At 38.4% G+C, this 18,878-nt stretch overlaps 1 protein-coding gene across 1 annotated transcript; it reads left to right on the top strand.

Moving 5' to 3' along the window:
• The first annotated feature begins 10,978 nt into the window (after positions 1–10,978).
• LOC140946613 (octopamine receptor beta-2R-like) lies at positions 10,979–12,349 on the top strand. Its single transcript, XM_073395731.1, has one exon. It carries the CDS (start codon positions 11,012–11,014, stop codon positions 12,137–12,139), a length of 1,128 nt encoding a protein of 375 aa, XP_073251832.1. The 5' UTR covers positions 10,979–11,011; the 3' UTR covers positions 12,140–12,349.
• Positions 12,350–18,878: the final 6,529 nt, after the last annotated feature.

Below are 18,878 nucleotides of genomic sequence, written 5' to 3'. Positions count from 1 at the left end.
AGAGTTTAAATGCCATCAACTGACGTGATATAACCCACTTTGACTCTGAAGATGACTACCGCCAGGAGCCGATTTCCTGCTACAGCACAAGCAGTCGAAAATTAACTTAAGTCACCATCACTTGCCATAAAAAAAAATTTAAAAAAAATTATATTTTCATAATTTTTTAGGGGCCTGAATGGGTTTTATGGTAGAAGCATTTATCTTTAAGACCTATACTTTTTAATCAGTTTCACTAGCTTTGCCTCATGCACTGACTATGGCGCCTCGAAACCAGTCGCTTTGCATTTGAATAGTGAGGATTATTCCAGCCAAAACATGGTTATATGCGGTCTCGCCTCCTGTCAAGGCAACACGGAAAAACTGTAACTTGAAACGTCGACTTCTCGAATCTTTTTTTAAAAAAGGTGACAAATTGACTTTCTTGACAAGAGTTCCTGCTTTTTTTCTTTACCCTGCTGCATTGCGACTGAAGTTCGTTGGCGAATTAATTACCAGTGGACACACGTGCATCACTAACGTTACCTAATTAAACTGTGAAATTCTCAACAACAGGGAAAAGACCGGAAAAGGAATTTCAGCCTGAATTTCAAGTCAGAGCTTCTTTGATATTCGTTTAAATGTTCTGCTGTTGGCTATACGCAATGCTCCAAAAACGAAAACCATGATTAAACTGAGCAAATTGTAAACTGATGCGCGTTTATTGAAAAAGTGAAAAGTTTTTTCAATAAGCAAAAAAATAAGTCCTTAAGTGAACACGTTTCCTTTAAACGGTATCAGTTTCCGCGTAAAACAGGAGACATAGATGGATCTGGCCGCAGACTGGATTTAAAGCCCACGAGTAAGCGTGCTCTTATGGGGGTGTTCAAAAGTACGCGGAACAAGTGAGGTATCAATTAAACAAATTTAGAAAAAGGTAAGGAAGTTTTTCAAAACAGAAGGTAATAAGTGTGGAGGTGAAATAGGTGCCACTTGTAATGGTGAAGTGTCATTTAAGCTGTCGCAGTAACTTTGAGGAGCCTTTTAATACTAAAAAAAAATAAAATAATAGTTATAATAGTATTTATGATAATACAAGGCTGGCAACGTCAAAGCACGTGGAAGAGAATGAACACGACTTCCTTTGCTCAATTTGCTGCTCCGATCTGCCATTGGTCAATTGGTTTTTCAGATGAGGCGAGTGACTCCAGGAGTTGAATTCTCAAATGCTTTATCCAGGTTCAGAAAGAGAAAGAAAAATTCTTCGTCGAAACATCTCGTTAAGAGGTTTCACGTCGTAGAAGTGCAGTGAACGTCAAAGAAATGTATTAAAAAGCGTGATGCACGTGCTAAGTTGTTGTTTGGCTCACAAAATCATTTGTTCTTTGATGTTGTCGTCGTCATTGTGGCTGCGTAAGCTCGCTATTGTCACCGCTAATAATACTAAATGGCAGGAACTATTCGTTACTCAACTAATCTATGATTCTTTTAAGAGTATAAGTGAAGATTAGCCACGCCCCACCATCACCTGCCCTCAAAATAATATCGGTACCTTGCTGTTTTTATATTTTTTTACGATATTTACGACGAGCACTTATGTCGTTTTAGGGAAGTACTCCCTCAGGGTAAATGAATTTAGAAATTGAAAAATCGTCGTGAGTAAAAAGGAATCGCTATTTATATTCCAATCTTAGTATTATTGCAGACAATGAATGTCAGCTTCACTTGTCAATGAGAAGTTTTGCAGTCAGGACTTCTGCTCTCGCTGGCAAAGTTAAATGGAATTCGCCTATCTAGTTCTAGAAGGACGTTTTCTCTTAAACGGCTAAGCGAATCATTGTCCTTTTAGGAAACTATAAATTCAAGTTTAGTTTAAGGCTCAGTTGTCAGCCCTTGGGCCGTGCTAAAGGAGACTAAACCAAAAACAATTTGGATCCTCCCCCGCTGCGAAAACACGCCAAATCACGGTTCTTGAAAGGAAAACAGGGGCAACCAACGGCAATTTTCGGGAAAATATCTGTTCGGAAGACGATTTGAGATCTAGAATTTTCGGAGCATTTGTAGTAAAATTTCTTGCTTGCCTGCCGCTCCTAGGATTTTCGAACATCCACAAAATGGTATAATTACCCATTTTTAAGGGATTTTGACCCTAAAAAAGGCCACCTAGAATTTTCGGGAGCCTTTTTCCTGGCTGAAATTTTCGAGAAGGTAAGTATTGATCCCTATAATTTTCGGATCACTAGACTTTCAGCTAGGAAATCCGAACAGATGAAAAGTTTTTAGGGGATAAAAATATGCCTATATCTACCGTTTGAATACTAAAATACGTTCAACAATGCTATGTTAAGTGGTTTTGAACTATATCCTCGTTGGGTGCCCCTGACCAAACGACGGTTTCCTCCTTAATACATTGAAAACTGTTTTTAGTCTATCCAGAGTACATTCACATCTCTTAAGAATTGTATCCCAGGCGGCGCTATAAAATTTGTATCCGTTCGGTTCTCCTAGGGGAACTTGAGTCTTTCCGAAATTACAAGCGCTTCACTGTTACTTTCTCAAAATTGATGCAAATTAACGTTTTACGAAAGTAAGAATTTTTTTTATTCCTCTTTCCATCACATTTTTGAATCCGAACATTTTAGGTTTCCTTTTTGTTCGAAAATTAGCCTAACATGGTGAGTAAAATGTGGGAAATTAAACTTTACAAAATCGTAGGGAATTTATTAGATATTAACCTTCGAAAATTGTACCTGAATGGAACAGTCATCCAGAAATTTCTAGCTGTCCTCAACCAATAGAAAATTTGGGGCAATGTTTGCTACTACGAACAGATAATTCACAGAAAACAGTCGTTAGGTGCCCCTGGGAAAGAATCCAAACTTTCGAGCCGTGCATCCCAAAAACAATTAGCCCCCGTTGTTCAAACCTTGGATAGCGTTATCCACGAGATAAACCACTATCTAGCGGATAAGTATTAATGGACCAGACCAATTGCGCCATCCACTGGAAAGAGATTTATCCCAGTGGATAGCAGAAACAAAGAAAATGCATTTCCCTAATTAGCTTGACTAGGCGTTTAGTAGACAGCTTTTGAACGCTTTACGTTGGCAAATTGAATTATTAGTTGATAAAACGAACGACTGTTTTTGCGTTCCACTCCGCCACCGATGCATTTGCAACAGTACAGAGTTTCTTTCGAAAGATAAACCTTTATTCGGCGCAAATGATACTTTAATATCTTTTACGTGCTTTTGGCCAGGGCGTTCTCTCTTCGTTGCACTGAATTCGTGTTGGCTCCATTGGAACCAGTCCTAGACTTAACTAACAGTGTCTCTTAGTCCTTCGAGCGAAACGCCAGAGACACACGAATGACCACGTGCGTGACTGAAGGCGCGAGACGGGAGAGGCACGGAAAAAGAGAGACTACTACCAAAGCCAGAGAGAATGGCCTTCTCGAGCTGCCGCCCTCGTGCCACTCGACGCTCGCGCGCGCGTGCTCTACGATCACAAAATCTGAAGAAAAAGAGAGACTGCTCGCGGTCTAAACCAGTCGTACGTTCGTATGGTCCTTTTGTCCTAAAAGAAAGAAATAGAGAAGGAAAGTTGGAAAAAATGAAAGCCTGAAGAAAGAAAGAAAGAAAGAAAGATGGAAGGAACGAAAAAAATGAAGGAAAGGACAGTGGGAATGATTTTATCATTGAATGTAAAATGCCACTTTGACATATTCGGGCGCTATTTCTTCGACTTCACGGGGTTTGGGGCGGGAGCTGGGCATTTAAATATAGTTCGTTATCTCATGCAGTTTTCAGTGATTATTCCAGCAAATACTGAAAGCAACGTTAATTACAGTCTCTTCCCAACTATTTATTTTTTATGTCTGTTTACTCTACTTTATTTTATGACCTTTGTTAATTTGAGTACAGGTTCTAAAACTGCCACAATTTTCTCAAGTAGAAAAAAAAATCATCATGAGTTTCACCTGCCGCTGACTAAGATCAAAAACATACTCACTCCATACCGCCTTTTCCGTTTTAATTATAACTAATCTCTAGACGGTTGTTTAAAACGCAATCATACTCTTTTTACCACAACAAGACAAGAAATGAGAGTTTATTTTGCACTAGCTAGAAGCAACGTGCTTAACAGCGTTTATTTGTATAAGTCATTTAAGAATATACATAAAACAAGTATTAATTTATAGCAAAGGTTAATTAACAGCATCTCAAGGTAAAGTACACCGACCCCATTAAAGCTTACACCAGACGCTTCAGGTAAAATCACCTTTTGTTTTCCTTAATGAGCCGTGTTATTTGCCCTGGTGAAAGTTTAGCCTTTTACTTAACATGCGTCATTTATATCTTTGCCTTAGAAGAGATCATAGAGACGGACCGTGAATATCCATATATATCACTAGAAGTTCAATGAAAGCTACGATACTCGTCAAATTTCGTTGAAACACGATTTTTCATACGAACTTATTTACGTTTTCTCCGGGAGTACTTCTTTTCTCCTTCCCTAATGTTGAGATTCGCCTATATTTGAAAATGGGTAATACGTAAATCAACAGTGGGGAGGGCATAACGTGACGATTGCTTCAACAAATGTGACCACTATTGCAGTCTAATGTTTATAGTTGCAAAAACAGTGCTCACACTTGGCCAGTATGTTCTTGTTGACGGGTTTGGAAGTTATCGTGAGGATATCCCATGTCACTCGCAGTCTAACAAGGAAGAAAAGTCAGAGCCATTCTGTCGCTTCCTTGCTCGTTACGTTAAAAGGCTTAAAATTACCACAACATTTGTGGGCGGATAAACAAAACCGTCCGAACACCTCCGATCGTTTAATACATCTTTCATGTTATCGCAGTAGCATGAAAGGAAGCGGTCAAGACTAAAAGCAACTAAGGCACTTAAACAGGATCCGCTCAAACCTAAATGATCAATGGACAAAACAAAATTCTGTTTCTTCTTGAAATTTTCAAAGTCAAAGTATTCAAATTATATGAGGATTTGCAATAAAGCTGTCGAAAATCTATATTACGAAGGCTTTGAGAATGATTATTTTTTTACGAAAGCTAGAGATCACCAAAAATAGTGGTCAATGATCAACCCTTTTTTGTACAACACTCAACCTCACATTGCATGTTTTTTGATTTTTCAGCCACCTTTCACTACCGAGTTTTGGCACCAAGGTTGTATTGAATAGAATGAGAAAGTGCTTAAATAGGTAAATAAGCTACATGACAACTTGGAAACTTCTGCCGTGTACATTTACTAAAATGTCGCTTGCTTTGTACGTTTATGCTTAATTACATTAGTACACAACTAAAGTTAATCTATTCCCTAATGATTTCCACATTAATCCATATGACTCCAATTTCAGAGACGTTTGCATCATAAAGAGATATAGTTTTTTAGTCATTAATGCGTTTGGTCGTAATTTAGATCACGCTATCAACTTACAGAGTCATTGTGAAAACAGCTTTAAGACAACCGGAATATGAAACTGGCAACAGAGTCGTTCATTAACAGCGTGGGTGTTGAAAAAGGTTCACTTTACTTGTTGTTCAAACGCAAAAGAGCAGGGAAAGTTAATTTATGACTAAAGTCAATTTCAATAGTGTGCCCATCGCCCCCGGGCATTTCTCGGGTATTTATCATCTGTTTTTCTTCGAGAAAGCTGCAAATGCCCACAAATAACCACACTGAGTCTAATGTGAACAAATTCCCCACCCTGGAGACAAAGCAAAAACTAGCTCACTATGAGACATAAGAAAAAAGTCCAGCAGTAACTTCATAATGGAATCATCTCAACAGAAACTGAGCGCTGAACATTAATGAACTACACCTTAGAATATGGACTTGCTTGTCTATCCGAGTTTCCCGATATTTGGGCGGACCCTGAAGAAGGATGTCTTGACCGAACAAAAAGTTTACTATAACAAAAGACAAGAAAATAAACGATTGTTTCAAAAGTGCTACTTTATAAGATAAACTTTCCAGTGGCCATCTTTGCGAGCAAAGAGAATTTGGCGTAACTTTTCAAAGACCCCCTGAATGCCTTCCGCCCAACTACAATAGATTGTTCTTCTTTCCAAAATGTTGTAAAAGTAGCCATGCTTATAAGCTTTCCACTGGCTAGCGTTCAGAAATAGCAATAATATTCACATAATAACTGCATAATTTACTTATAAAATTAAATATTTCTTTTTTATAAATGGTTGAAAATGTGAAATTCAGCAATGATGACAAATTCCCTATTCCCATCGCAGCCGAAACCAACTACTTGACAAATGCCCGACAAATACCCCCGCCCCCCAGTGGGAAATTGAGTGGACACCCTTGGAGATGACTCGGAGAAATAAACTATTTGAATAAGTTATCCAACACCTGCTTGTGTATCAAGCTACTTATACACGGTGGGAATAAGTTCAAAGATAGCGCTGGAGATAACCTTCCAAGCTTTCACAGCGATATCTGACAAAGTTTTAACTTGATACGAAGAATGAGTTTTCGAAGACCTTAGGTGAGTGCTGTTGTGGGCTTTGATAATGTTTTATCTTTAGAAGTAGTAAGACTTTTAGTACTTTTTTGGACGAAATCTTTTGTTACCTTTCTAAATTAAATTCTTATTTAGCATAACTTTTACACGGTACTATTTACTTCAAAAGATTTATCAAAACAAATTTGAAATACTTTTGAAACTTAGTTCAGTATATTCGGCCGCTATTAAAAGACGAGACTGTGAAAATGTTAAAACGGTGAGTTTTCAAGGAGCATTGCTCATTCTAGCTTCCGTCCTGGGTTAATCTCTGGTGCAGCGCAGAAGCTCAAACATCAAAAAATAAAAAAATCTGTCTGTTAACTCGTAAAAAACACCAGCTAAAACAGAGGAAACAACAACAAAAAACAAACAAACAGCAAACGAACATCGAAAGCAAACCATTATAAACAACAGCAGCAACCCCAATTTGGCTGCTGAGCACTTGATGCTCGGCGACAAAGAGTTCATCATCTCAAGTCAAGTTGTCTGTGACGAAAACTGTGCTTGATTTGATGTGAAAAAAGCTTTGAACTTTAACAACGAAGAAGCAGCATGACGCCGCAAGCAATTTATATATCAGGGGTCCTCCCATTTGCACGGAACCGAAGGAAGACGCGGAAAGCAAAGACCAGTTTTTCGTTTTTGCTAATTACTTTAAATTTGGTGCCAGGGCGATCGTTCACAGTTTAGGACTGGGAGGAAGGATTAGCGCAGTTTGTTAGTACGTGGCCTTCTATGCAGGGGGTCCTGAGTTTGATTCCCATGTGAGACTGCAAATCCTTCTTTCGACGACTTCTTTCAGTTGCTTCCCGTGTAGCTTTAAGAAGCCTTAAATACCAGTAAAACTGAGCACTGATGGAGAGAGAGGGGGGAGGGGTGAAATGAAAATTTTTTTTTACCGCCGTCGATAGAAATCGCTATTTTCCTTTGAAGAATTCCCTAATGACAAAGCTTTGGGCGGACTCGTGGTTATAAGGACAGATATAACCTTTTGCTTCTGATCAGACATCTCAGGACTGTTTCAAACGTCTTACTACTGCCGTACCGAACTCAATTGATCGACTTTCGCACGGTAGTAGCACGACGTTTGAAGCCAAGTCGTACCGACCACTGCCGTACACCGGGTAGTAGCACGACTTGGTTTCGAGTGCTGTGATACTGCTGTGCCGAACTCAATTCAGTCTTAAATCATAAATACATTATTTTGCCTTTTTAATATCATACAGGGTTTGTATTAATTCATCTTATTTCTCGGTTACAGGTATTAAGTGCTCATGCCGTTTCGGCAAAGTTTCCAAATCAACAAGTTTTGACTCCCCGGCAAAGGGAGCGACTTCTTTCTAGTTCGATATACACTCCCCGCTCATCTATAGCCGCTGTCGCAAACAAGAAAAAATAAAGCAGCTGTTTTCTTTATTCTTAACGTCTTGATCGTAATAATTCAGAGTCCAGAAACAAAATAGAGAATGATAAACTGATTATAAAAAAACACTTGGCCGTCATGTTGTACATGTATCGTTGAAATAAAGTCTAAACGCCAAAAAAAATAAGGATGTTTTTGATTACTTGATAAAATTGCAATTTTACCAAACAGAAATGAACACCATCTTAATTGCTAGTACTAGATGAAACAGCTTTCGTTTCTTATTTTCCGTCGAAAATATGAAAAATACCAAACATTATTCTTGAATTCTTTTACATGCAATTTTATTACGGTATACGAAAGATTTTTATGATAAAAATTGTCCAAGTATAGTTCAAACGTGCCTGCTTATACATGTATCACTAGATTTTAGTTTGAAGTAAAGTGTATTGAATATAAATAGATATGTTGATTGATGTCGGCAATTTTATTTACTTTTAGTTTCTAATTTCCCCAGAAGGTACTTCGTGATAAATTGTTAATCTAAATAAAACCATTAACACTTTTTCATATAATGAGGGAAAGAGTGTGCAGCTTGAAAAATCATATATATGAATGCTAAGAAAACAATATTTTCGTTTCATTAAGAAATCCTGCATGGTCATGTTCACTTAATGATCAAAATATCATTGATATGACTTTTATCAAGTAAGTCGGAACAACCAGCTGATGAGTTATCACGTGACAGGGGTGATTTGCAAGGTGTTAGTCCTGTGAGGAAACGATGAATTAAATAATTTTCCCAAGGTTTAACTTTGAAACTGTTTTCAAGGTACGGAGAAAACCATGATCTGAATGATAGGTTTGAGCGCTTTTCGGAATACTGTCAAGCAGTTTAAAACGTATACGTATAATTTCATTGTTATCAAAGCTTCTCAATCCTGACGACACGACCTCTTTTTAAGAGCTGCAGAATCAAAAGCACTGAAGAAATTATTAGCAAATCTGATAAGTAGTGCTGCTGTATCTTGCAGACAACTCAAAGAGCGCCTTGATCAGTAGACAGAACTGATAGCGAAGTCAGGCATAGAGGGGAAACGGGATGAATAGGGAGGGATGAATAGTGAAAAACCTTTTAGAATGTAGCTTAAACATTTATTAAACATTTCAGGGAAAAAGAAAAAAAATAAATAAATAAAAAATTAATGGACAACCGTTTCGTTTTGTCTACAACCTTTATTAGTCAAAACATCCCCGGACACTTGAGGAAACTGGGTGCGAGCAAGAGCCATTATGTCTCTTGGCGCGAGGACACACTTTGCTAAATTAACTCTGGGTATTCTACCTCTTAAAAAAGCTTAGGGATGTTGTTATAAGGAGCTATTTCTTCTGCCCCCTCTCCCTCAAGCAGTGTTGATTGTGATGGAACGATGAAACAAAAATGAATGCAAAACGTCAACACTGCACCGGGGGTAGGGGTGGGGGGGGAGGGGTAGGGAAAATGCCTATTTTGACGAGTTATTGCGTTAGTGTCCCAAGGGTTGTTGGTCAGGTTTACAGGTTTGCACTTTGCAGTCTCTGGGAATAAAAATCCCCGTAGGAAGAATATTTTCTTTTAAATCCAAGTATTGGACAAGTTTGTAGGATACATATCTAGCCGACTTTTTGAAAACGTTACCGCCAAATAGACCTCTTACATGAGGCAGTTTGCATGTTTTCGGCCAAAGAAGCCATTAAAGAAACTAAGAGTGTAACCATGGCTGTTTTTCTCTTCTCGTCCTTTTTTCCTCCTCGCTCTTTCCTTTTTTCTAGTCCTTTTCCTTCGCTGGCGTGATTTTCGAGCTTCTCGGGTGCAAATCACTACCTGCCTTTTTACCCTCTTTCACTAATTAAAAATGGCTGCAGATTTCGCTGGGCTCGTCTTCAAAAAATCGGCTAGATATGCATTCACGATCAAGAAGTATTTTCAAGTCAATTTTGTGTTCTTTTCCGTCCTTCCATTATTGCCCTTGGTCTTTAATAGTTTTCAGTCAATTTCCCCAGGGCATTAGCAATAAGACGCGGCGTAAATCACGTAAAATAGTCGTTTTTATTACTTTCTTTTTTTCTTGTCCGAAAATTACTGCTGGCAGAGCTCGAAGTTTGGGGCCTGGGGCGTGTGAAACGTCTTTCCCACCCTCAGTAATTTGACCCTCAGTATTTTCCAGTATTCTACGTTCAGACCTGTTTCTTGCCCAGCGTAAAAGTACCTGACTCAGTTGTGCCCAGCCGTCTGACATACATACATACATACATACGGCATAGTTTTTTTAAGGTACCATAAGAAATAAACGATACAAATAATACCCTAAAAAGGAAGTTTAAGAGGTTGACCCTATGTAAATAAACTTCCAAAAATAAAAATTAAAAATATATGCTTATGAATAAAATCTAAGATCTAAGATGGATAAAAACCTAAGAAATACGCATGTACGATTTAAGAACTATTTTAAAACGTCTTAAATTTCCTATCTCAACAACATTGGCGGGCAGGTCAGCATATCCGTATGCTCGATCTGCATTTTTGCATTCAAAAATATTGCAAGTAGCATGTTAATTTGCATAAATGCCGGACTGATACTTAAACCAGCGGTTAAGCAAACGTAGTTATTCCTTTCTAGAAGTTCCTTTATAGGAGAATGTTTGGAATGACGAAGAATGGCGTCATTTTCCAATTTTACATGTTGGCCATCATTTATCCGCAATTTTAGATTTTTCTAAAAAAAGAAGAGTACTATATTGGGCTAAGAATAATCCAAATTAATAAAAAGGCTAAATCATTTACATTTTTTAAACAAAAAAGAGAAAGCAATTTTTTTTCACTAATGGAAACTGCGTCACCAAAAAGTTGTCGATTAGAGTCTGAAAATGTTACGTGGTTTGGTGGGATGTGTAGTCACTGTTAAACGTTATCAGTAGTGGGGGAGGGACCGGTTACTCCGGTTACTCAAGTTTAAAATTCCATTAGGAATTATCTGTTTGTCATGTTTGACTTTTATTTATATTTAATTCATTAATCTTTTTATTTATCTACTTACTCACCAACAGGTGATGGTGCCTTGATGATCATTACATTTGAAGCATAGCATGATCAACAGCACGATGGAGACTTTCACTGATTTCCGTCTGCAAGAAAGCCAAGGTTTCATAGAGATGTACAAGCTTCTACCTATTGCCATTGCAATAATTGTGTCAAACGGTCTGGTTTTTTACTTGTTCTACAAACGAAAAAGCCTTCGAAATTCGTCTAATTATTTGCTACTCGGACTAGCGGTCTGCGACTTTTTGACAGGCGCAGTAAGCATCCCGTACTTTATCATTTTCAACTTTAATGTGGTACCCCCGACTTCCTTTCCGCAGTTTGCCTTTTGGATGTTTGCCCTTCACACCTTTATGGCAGTCTCAGGAGCCTATCACATTCTCGTCATAACTTGGGAGAAGTACCTAGCTATTCTTCAGCCACTGAGACATCACATAGTCACCAAAAAAGCAGTGTTCAAAGTATTAGCGGGGATTTGGTTCACATCAGCTTTGATTGCTGTACTTCCCCTCACTTGGTCGAATTCACAATCAAATCTTGGTCTCATCATTTATTCCTCGTTTTGCCTCGTTTTCGTGTTCTTGGTCCCGTATGTATTTATGTTGTACGCGTTCACGGTGATGTTCAAAGCGGTCAGCGGTAGAAAGAGGCCATCACAACATGGACACAAACAGCGACTACAAAAAAAGAACCGAACCGACCGAAAGTGCATCCTGGTATTTGCTTTGATGGCGGCGATATATTTAAGCTGTTGGCTTCCGTATTTCACACTCATGTTATTTATTAACATCAAGTTATATTGCAGGTCGTATGATTCTATCACTGACTCTGTCTTTCTCAAAACTCTCGATGTGTTTTCGACAATGAGGTTCATCACTTCTGCATCCAATCCACTGCTTTATACGTTTTTTAAACGTGACATTTGGCGGGCTCTACGTGGTCTCTCTAAGAGAAGAAAGTCAAGTTTTGTGTTTGAACAAGCTTCGTCTCTAAGATTCTCCTCTCTGCGATTCTTTTTCCTGAAACGCAGATCAACTTCCGTTGACAGCGCACACTCGGCAGATGCAGGCACAAATATCAGTCAACTTTCCTTCACTGCAAGAAATCGGTTTTTTGAAGTCGAAAACAATGAACACACAAACGGCCAATATATAGCTTATATATCATCTGTCTAACTTTGAACGTTGGTCTTTTGTCATTTGGGAGATTAAACATTTTGTAATTACGTAACTAAGTTTTAAAACTTCCTTCACCTGCAGCTGGGTTAGCATTTGGGTGTGTTATTCCCTGGTCGAGATTACGATCCACCATGGCTAAACCAAGTTTTTTCAAAAGGCATATTAGTGTCGCTGAAGATCTTATCGGAATCCGCTCTCTAGTTTGGGCCATGGTAATAGTCTCCACAAAAAATTTAAGGTCAAATATCATCTCCTCTTGTGACCTTTGACAATGCCCAAGAAACCGGTTTCTTCTTAGTAAAAACTACTTCACTTAAGGATGTTAAAAACAATAACACTATAACAACAATTTAAAAAAAAACTCCAGCAAATTAGCTTGAAGGGTATTGACACTTAAGAAAAATGTATATTTTGAAAAAAACTAAATCGCTTAGGCAAAATTTAGATTTTGAAAATTAAATATTAAATGAATAACCGCATATACTGAGGATACATTTAGAACAGTTTAGAATTAAAATATAAAAATAAATACTCAAATACATAAATCGATAAATAAATTGAGGATGATAAAGGTAAAATATTTATCATTTATGTCTACTTACTTGTTAAAGCGATTAGTATTTAAAAATTAGAGGACAGCAATTTTCGCGCGTTCTGAAAAGCAACGACATCGGCAATAGCAACGAAAACGTCACCCCCAAAAAGATTTCGCGCTGTTTTAAAATTTATCCCTCTTTAAGTTAGTCGACTGAATGTTGGCGATTTTTTCAGGAGTTGAATTCTAAACTCTAAATTCTGCATCTAAATTCACAAAAAAGAAAAATCAAATCGTTGTCTTGTTTTAACCTCATCCATAAAATAACATGAAATTAAGAAGTTTCACGTCGTAGTCGATGCAGTGACGACAAGGAAATGTATAACAAAAGCGTGATCAGTGCAAGTGAAAAACTGTTGTTTTGTCATTCTAAACCTATTGGTTTTTTGTCGTTCTCGTTGCTGTTGCGAAGACTACTAATTTTATGCTAATTATTCATGCTTAGCGAATGTCACGATTATACTCAAATAGGGTCACTATTATGCTTCATTATATAATTAGTATACGACTGCTCTTTTGCATGATTTTGCTCGCTCGTTTGTGCATGTTGAAATGACAAACTCGAGAGGGCAGCTGACTGTTGTAAAACTGCAACTACTGGATGCCATGTTTTCGCTAATTTGTAACCAGGCGTGGTCTTAAAATACGGTACATGGGCTGGTGTTTCATCTTATGGTTTTTGAAAAATTTTTATGAAGATTCGTAACCTGTGAATACGACCGTCTACCTTCGTTCCTCGATTTTTTAGGGCGAAACCTCCCTAGCGGAGAGAGACAGCTGTATTCGCAGGCTAAAAGAGTCAAAGAAATGTAGATTGCACTATAATTCTGGTCCAGCATAATGACTGAATCCTTTGCCTAAAATGCTGATCGTTGGCATAATGTGGACAAAACTACTCCTCACCGATCCGGAGCATTCAGTTTTCGTTACACTTGGAGACTGGTATGTTAGCCTATTCCGAGTTTAAAACCTGCTAGCCGTGAGTATTTTCTTGGCACGGTGGACCGTGTCTCAAACATGAAGGAACAAGCAACACTATGGCAACAGGGCAAAGGGCTTCATTTCGTCAATTGTAGACTTCAGCAAAGCAGACCTTAATTTAAGACAGCTTTCAATAAACTTTTGGAGATGTTTCTCTATCATAGAATTCGCTATCTAATTAGCATTAAATAATCATAGAATATATTCATTAACTGTATCTTTTTTTCCCTGTACATTGTGTGGGGTAAAATAATTAAAACTTACAATGAATTATTACTGTCATGAATAAAAAATAAATTATTAAATTTAGAACAAATTAAAGGTCAGGAGTCGAATATAACACGCGACCATTTGTTGACATTATCATTTCACTTTTCACTTTGATTGGCTATTTTCTGCGCGCAGTTCTCTTTTGAATAATATCGAACTATCGGTGATACTTATGCAAAACGATGTAAAAAGATATACTTAATACATAATACCTAGCACATTTATAACACCACCTGTAAAAGTGACGGCGAAAAGTAGATATTTGTCACAGGTAGGTGGTTTAATACTTTATGCAGGAAATACGTATAATATCTGACAGGTAGGCCAAACAAAATGCAACAGAATCTCTTTCTAACATTTAGTAAAAACCGGCAACGATAACGTTGGCGACGGCAACAATGAAACCAACTACTGAATACATATTAAGAATTGACTAGTAATAGTTGACACTACGGCTGCCCCCGGTCCGTATGTTGTCGGTCAAAAGTGTTCTTGCTCGTTATGTAGCTTTTTGAAATATACCGATTCATAATGAAGATTTTCACACACAATCTATACAATAGGTGAGATAAATACAGGAAACGCAAGGTTCCATGCACAGTTTCAGTTCGATTTACACAGCTTTGATCAAAACATTCTCAGTTTCGAGAATAGTTGATTCTAAACCATAAAAAAAGATTTAATAAGGAGTTGAATTTTTCGCTATTTCTCTTTCATTTTTTACGTTCAGTTCATTTTATTTGCCGGAAAGTAGGCCTTAGAAATTAAAAGGAAGTTTGATCAATTCACGCTCGCGCAAGGACGTCTGTGAGCAGAAGGAAAGGACATCTGTGAGCAGGGAAATTCGTAAGCACAGAATTTGATTGTCGGCGAATTTCTGTAATCGCCCATCGTTCTGCGAGTGATAAGCTAGCCGTTGTTCACTCGTCTTGCTTGTTTAGGGCTGAGTCTTATTCCGGTCAAAGAGAGAGAAAGAGTGTCTGGAGAGGTTTCCAATCAAAGATTTGTGAACTCGTGTCTGGCAAACTCTCCAAGTGTTTATATATACACAGTTGTGCGCACCTTATAACTTCATCTGCACTTAACGAGTATCTTTTGGTCCATAACTTTCAAAACCGACTGCTCCAAAGAATGTCACAGATAACACTTAACGTATAAATTTAAAGAGTATCGAAGTGTGACTGCACAATAAATGTCACAAAATCTACCAGTAAGAGCTCCCTTTCGGATTTTCTGTCTTTACGTCATCCTAACCATTTCGTACTTGCGGTCGCAAACAATAGAAACGTCATCATTACCTAGCTTGCGTAGCAAGTGTTTCGGTTTGGTTTCGGAGCGAAAAAAGATGGTGGAAGGGGACTTTCGGTTTTGACAACGCGAGAAATGCAACGAGAACCAAAAAATGAAAGAGAGGTCTTTGACTCTTGTTCCTCATTCTTTGCTCCTAAACCGCACAGAAACGCTTGCTACGCAGGCTATCATTACCTATCGATTCCTCGCGGCCCCTGTTCAAGCAAATAGAGATTTTTTCTGGCATACTGACTGTATATTTCAACTGTAAGTACTTTCCTTAATATACGCGCGAGTTACCTGAGTGCCTCCTCGGGATTTCGCCTTCTCCGCGAAATCCCTGCGGGGGCAATAAATAACTAACCCTTTAACCCCTTTCACCGTTTGTTTTCTTCAGTTTTGATCAACTCCAGTAAGCGAATGTCTATCCACTCTATCAGAGAAAACCGCCTAAAGTAAGTAAACTTACAAAGTTTAAAGGTGATACGTCTGAAGCGAGCGAAGATATTGCTCAAAAACTCGGTCAAGGTGCGCAATTTTACCGGCAGAAGTTTGTACTATTGGGGGCACCAACTTGCCCCCACAATCTGCCAAATCATGCGACAGTTGAGCAAACTTTGTTATAGCTTTTCTCTCAGTACCAGACAATAGAGTGTATATATTTGAGACACATTATTACTGTTGTGAAGTGAAAGTTACAACAGTTTAATACATAGCCTCCATCTTGTCTTCAACTGAAACAAAAACAGACTTGAGCGAGCGCACCACTCGCTAAACGAGGAAGTGCCAACAATGATCATGCACATTTTAACTTCTGTATTCTTGACTACAGGTATTCTTGTCTACTTTTTTAAATTGGAATCTCTAACTTAACCAGTCAACTATCAAAAAAAATACAATGGCCAAACTGTATAACATGTTCTGGCCTGCTGTCTGGATTTCTGTATTCTTAGGGGAGATGTATTTTCTATATGGGATTTTAACGCACTTTCTTTGGGTTTCCGGTTACCTACATGGTTGAACATGTCACATACAACTGTAGCCAATGGAAGTTTGATGATAGAACTTCAGAGCTTGACCAAACAAAAACAGGAACTCTAATGCGGCTAATGTAGGTTAAAACCAAGGTCAGGCTTAATCCCAAGCACGCCTACTTCAGGAGCCGATCGACACTCGAGTTCAACTCATTCCATAAAATAGACGACACTTAAATGCTTGTATGATTTTGTAATTTTTTGCTGCCCTTGGAGTTAAGTAGAAGTAATAAATACTTACCCTAGTCAAATTTCAAGGCAAGTTCCGATGGGAAGACCACTTATTTTAAACGTAAAGTTCAGGTTTGTTTTGCCGCAATTAATCGGTTCAAAAAGTGACCGCGAGAACCACATAAAGATCTTGAACTAGTTGGAGCAAGAAAAGGCATGTGACGTGATGGCTAGCTTTCGTGACCGGGCGAAAAAAATATTCAATTTTATTTTAATAGGCGATATCATTAAAAACCTGTCGTACACCAATGTGGGTTAGCCTGCGTCGCAGACACTCTAAAACGTCTGGACTATACCGGGGGGGGGGGGGGGTACTCCCTTATAAGGGCTTAATGGGGACGTGCGGCCAGCCAGGGTATGTTTTTCGGGATTTTTGTCTTAAACAGGGTATCGAATTGATCATTTTTTGTCTTAATCAGGGTATCGATTTATCAATTTTTGTCTTAAACAGGATAAATGTCTTAAACAGGGTATCAAAAATCGGAATTCTGTCTTAAACAGGGTAGGAAAATCAGCGTTATTTGTCTTAAACGGGGTCAGGGTATGAGGGGCAGCGCCGCACCTCCCCACCCAGGGATATATTGAGTACCCCCCCCCCCCCGGGGGGAGACTATACAACTGGTTCAGACGATGCGTAGGCTGAGCTTAGGCTGGCTGCAACACAGGCTAATGTGGGTTAGCAAAGTAACCTTGGGCTCATGATAAACGCAGTCATAAATATACTAAAAAAACAGGGGAAAGGACAAACAAGCAACCAACTAAATACTTAGTGAGTGACATTTTAAAGTCTTCAAAGCAACCTACAAAGTAATAGACATACTTCAGAACACTTGTTCACGAGAACCCACGATCCAGAAAACAGTACTTAAGTATTGCAACGCTTTGCGTGGAAGAGTGTGGACAAAGCCTAACGCTGAAAACTTCTAACTGCACTCATTTAAGGAGATTCCCTGGTAAAAGAACCTAACATAGACTGTAGATGAAACTTGGTACACTGATGTAACAAGTCAAGAAGATGATAAAGAGGTAATAAAAAGTGGGGGGTCACCCTGCTCGTTTTGACGTCACAATGCCGACAAATACGGCTATTTTGGACCCTTTGACAAAAACCGCGCGCAGCGCAAAACTAGACAAAAAGGAAAGGTTTTTTCAATGATGCGTGTGGTATCGCACAGAATTTGACTTAAATGTATTGTTTATCCACTTACGTATTAGAAAAATGTCTTTTACTGCCCTTGTTTTTACTTACACTCCAAAGTAGGAATTAAATTGAACACGCGCTATGCGACACGTGATAGCTCAATCCATACAATTTAGTAAAATTGCCAAAAAACTGAACATAGATTTGTGCCAATTTTTTTCTCACCGAAAGGAAGCACTGTCCTTATTAAAATCATGAAATAAAAAATGGGGGTCACCGTACTAGTTTTTGCGGTAGAGCTGCAGAAAGTGCGCACCAAATGCATTTTCCTTGATTTTTGAGAGAGGACTGGGGCGAGTTTCAAAATAGAATGTATGCGAAAGGGGGAAGGAAGTATTAAAAAATCCGTTTTTACAGAATTTACACCGAGATATCACATTTAGGACACAATGTGATAAAGAAAGCGTTTAAATGAAAAAAGTGAATAAGCACAAATTAAGCATCCACTATCGAGGTTCTCCGTGAGGAAGTCGAACTCAGCAACACGCGTACTGCTTACGTTATGCACATTCCCACCACATTGAGTCACACCTCGGCAAGAAACAACCGCAAGAAAAAATTGCAATAGCGTTTCTCTTCGGTCAACTTCATTTTAATAATGTTACTTCACATGCTCTTTTTTACGGAGGCCATCTTGTTATGCGCAGTAAGAGATGCGCAGTGCAAAACAAGGGAATCACCTTAATAGGTCTGGGCAGGGTCATCAAAAATTAAGACAAAAAAAAAAAAACATACGTTACTCCAGCTTCGCTTTGTAGCGTCAATCAGTATAATTTCAGGGAGTCGTCAATCTTAATCTTCAATCTCTTTTTTTTGACTTGGAGTGATTAAACAAGCACGACAGTACAAGTACTCGACACCTGTGAACGCTTTGTAAATGCGGAATTTTGTACTTGCTCAGGGTTCCATGTCGAGGAGAATTGACTGAATGGAAATATGCCAAAACAATCAAGTGCCAATTTGAATGCAGACCTGTTTTAGGCTGGCAGCCAAGAGCTTTTATTAAAAAAAAAAAAAACAGGTAACGTTTTTTATTTTCTGAAGAAAATCGGCTTTTTACGCGTTGCAGTCGCACTTTCCAGAAGTAAATTAGAAATTGCTCTTCTAAGACTCAGGCAAAGAAATGGAAAAATA

Source organism: Porites lutea, chromosome 8, assembly GCF_958299795.1.
Source record: "Porites lutea chromosome 8, jaPorLute2.1, whole genome shotgun sequence".
NCBI lineage: Eukaryota > Metazoa > Cnidaria > Anthozoa > Scleractinia > Poritidae > Porites > Porites lutea.
This window is presented reverse-complemented; position numbering and strand designations above follow the sequence as displayed.

What these genes read in the sequence shown, in the direction of transcription:
- LOC140946613 (XM_073395731.1), top strand. Translation starts at nt 11,012, where the DNA reads ATGATCAACAGCACGATGGAGACTTTCACTGATTTCCGTCTGCAAGAA.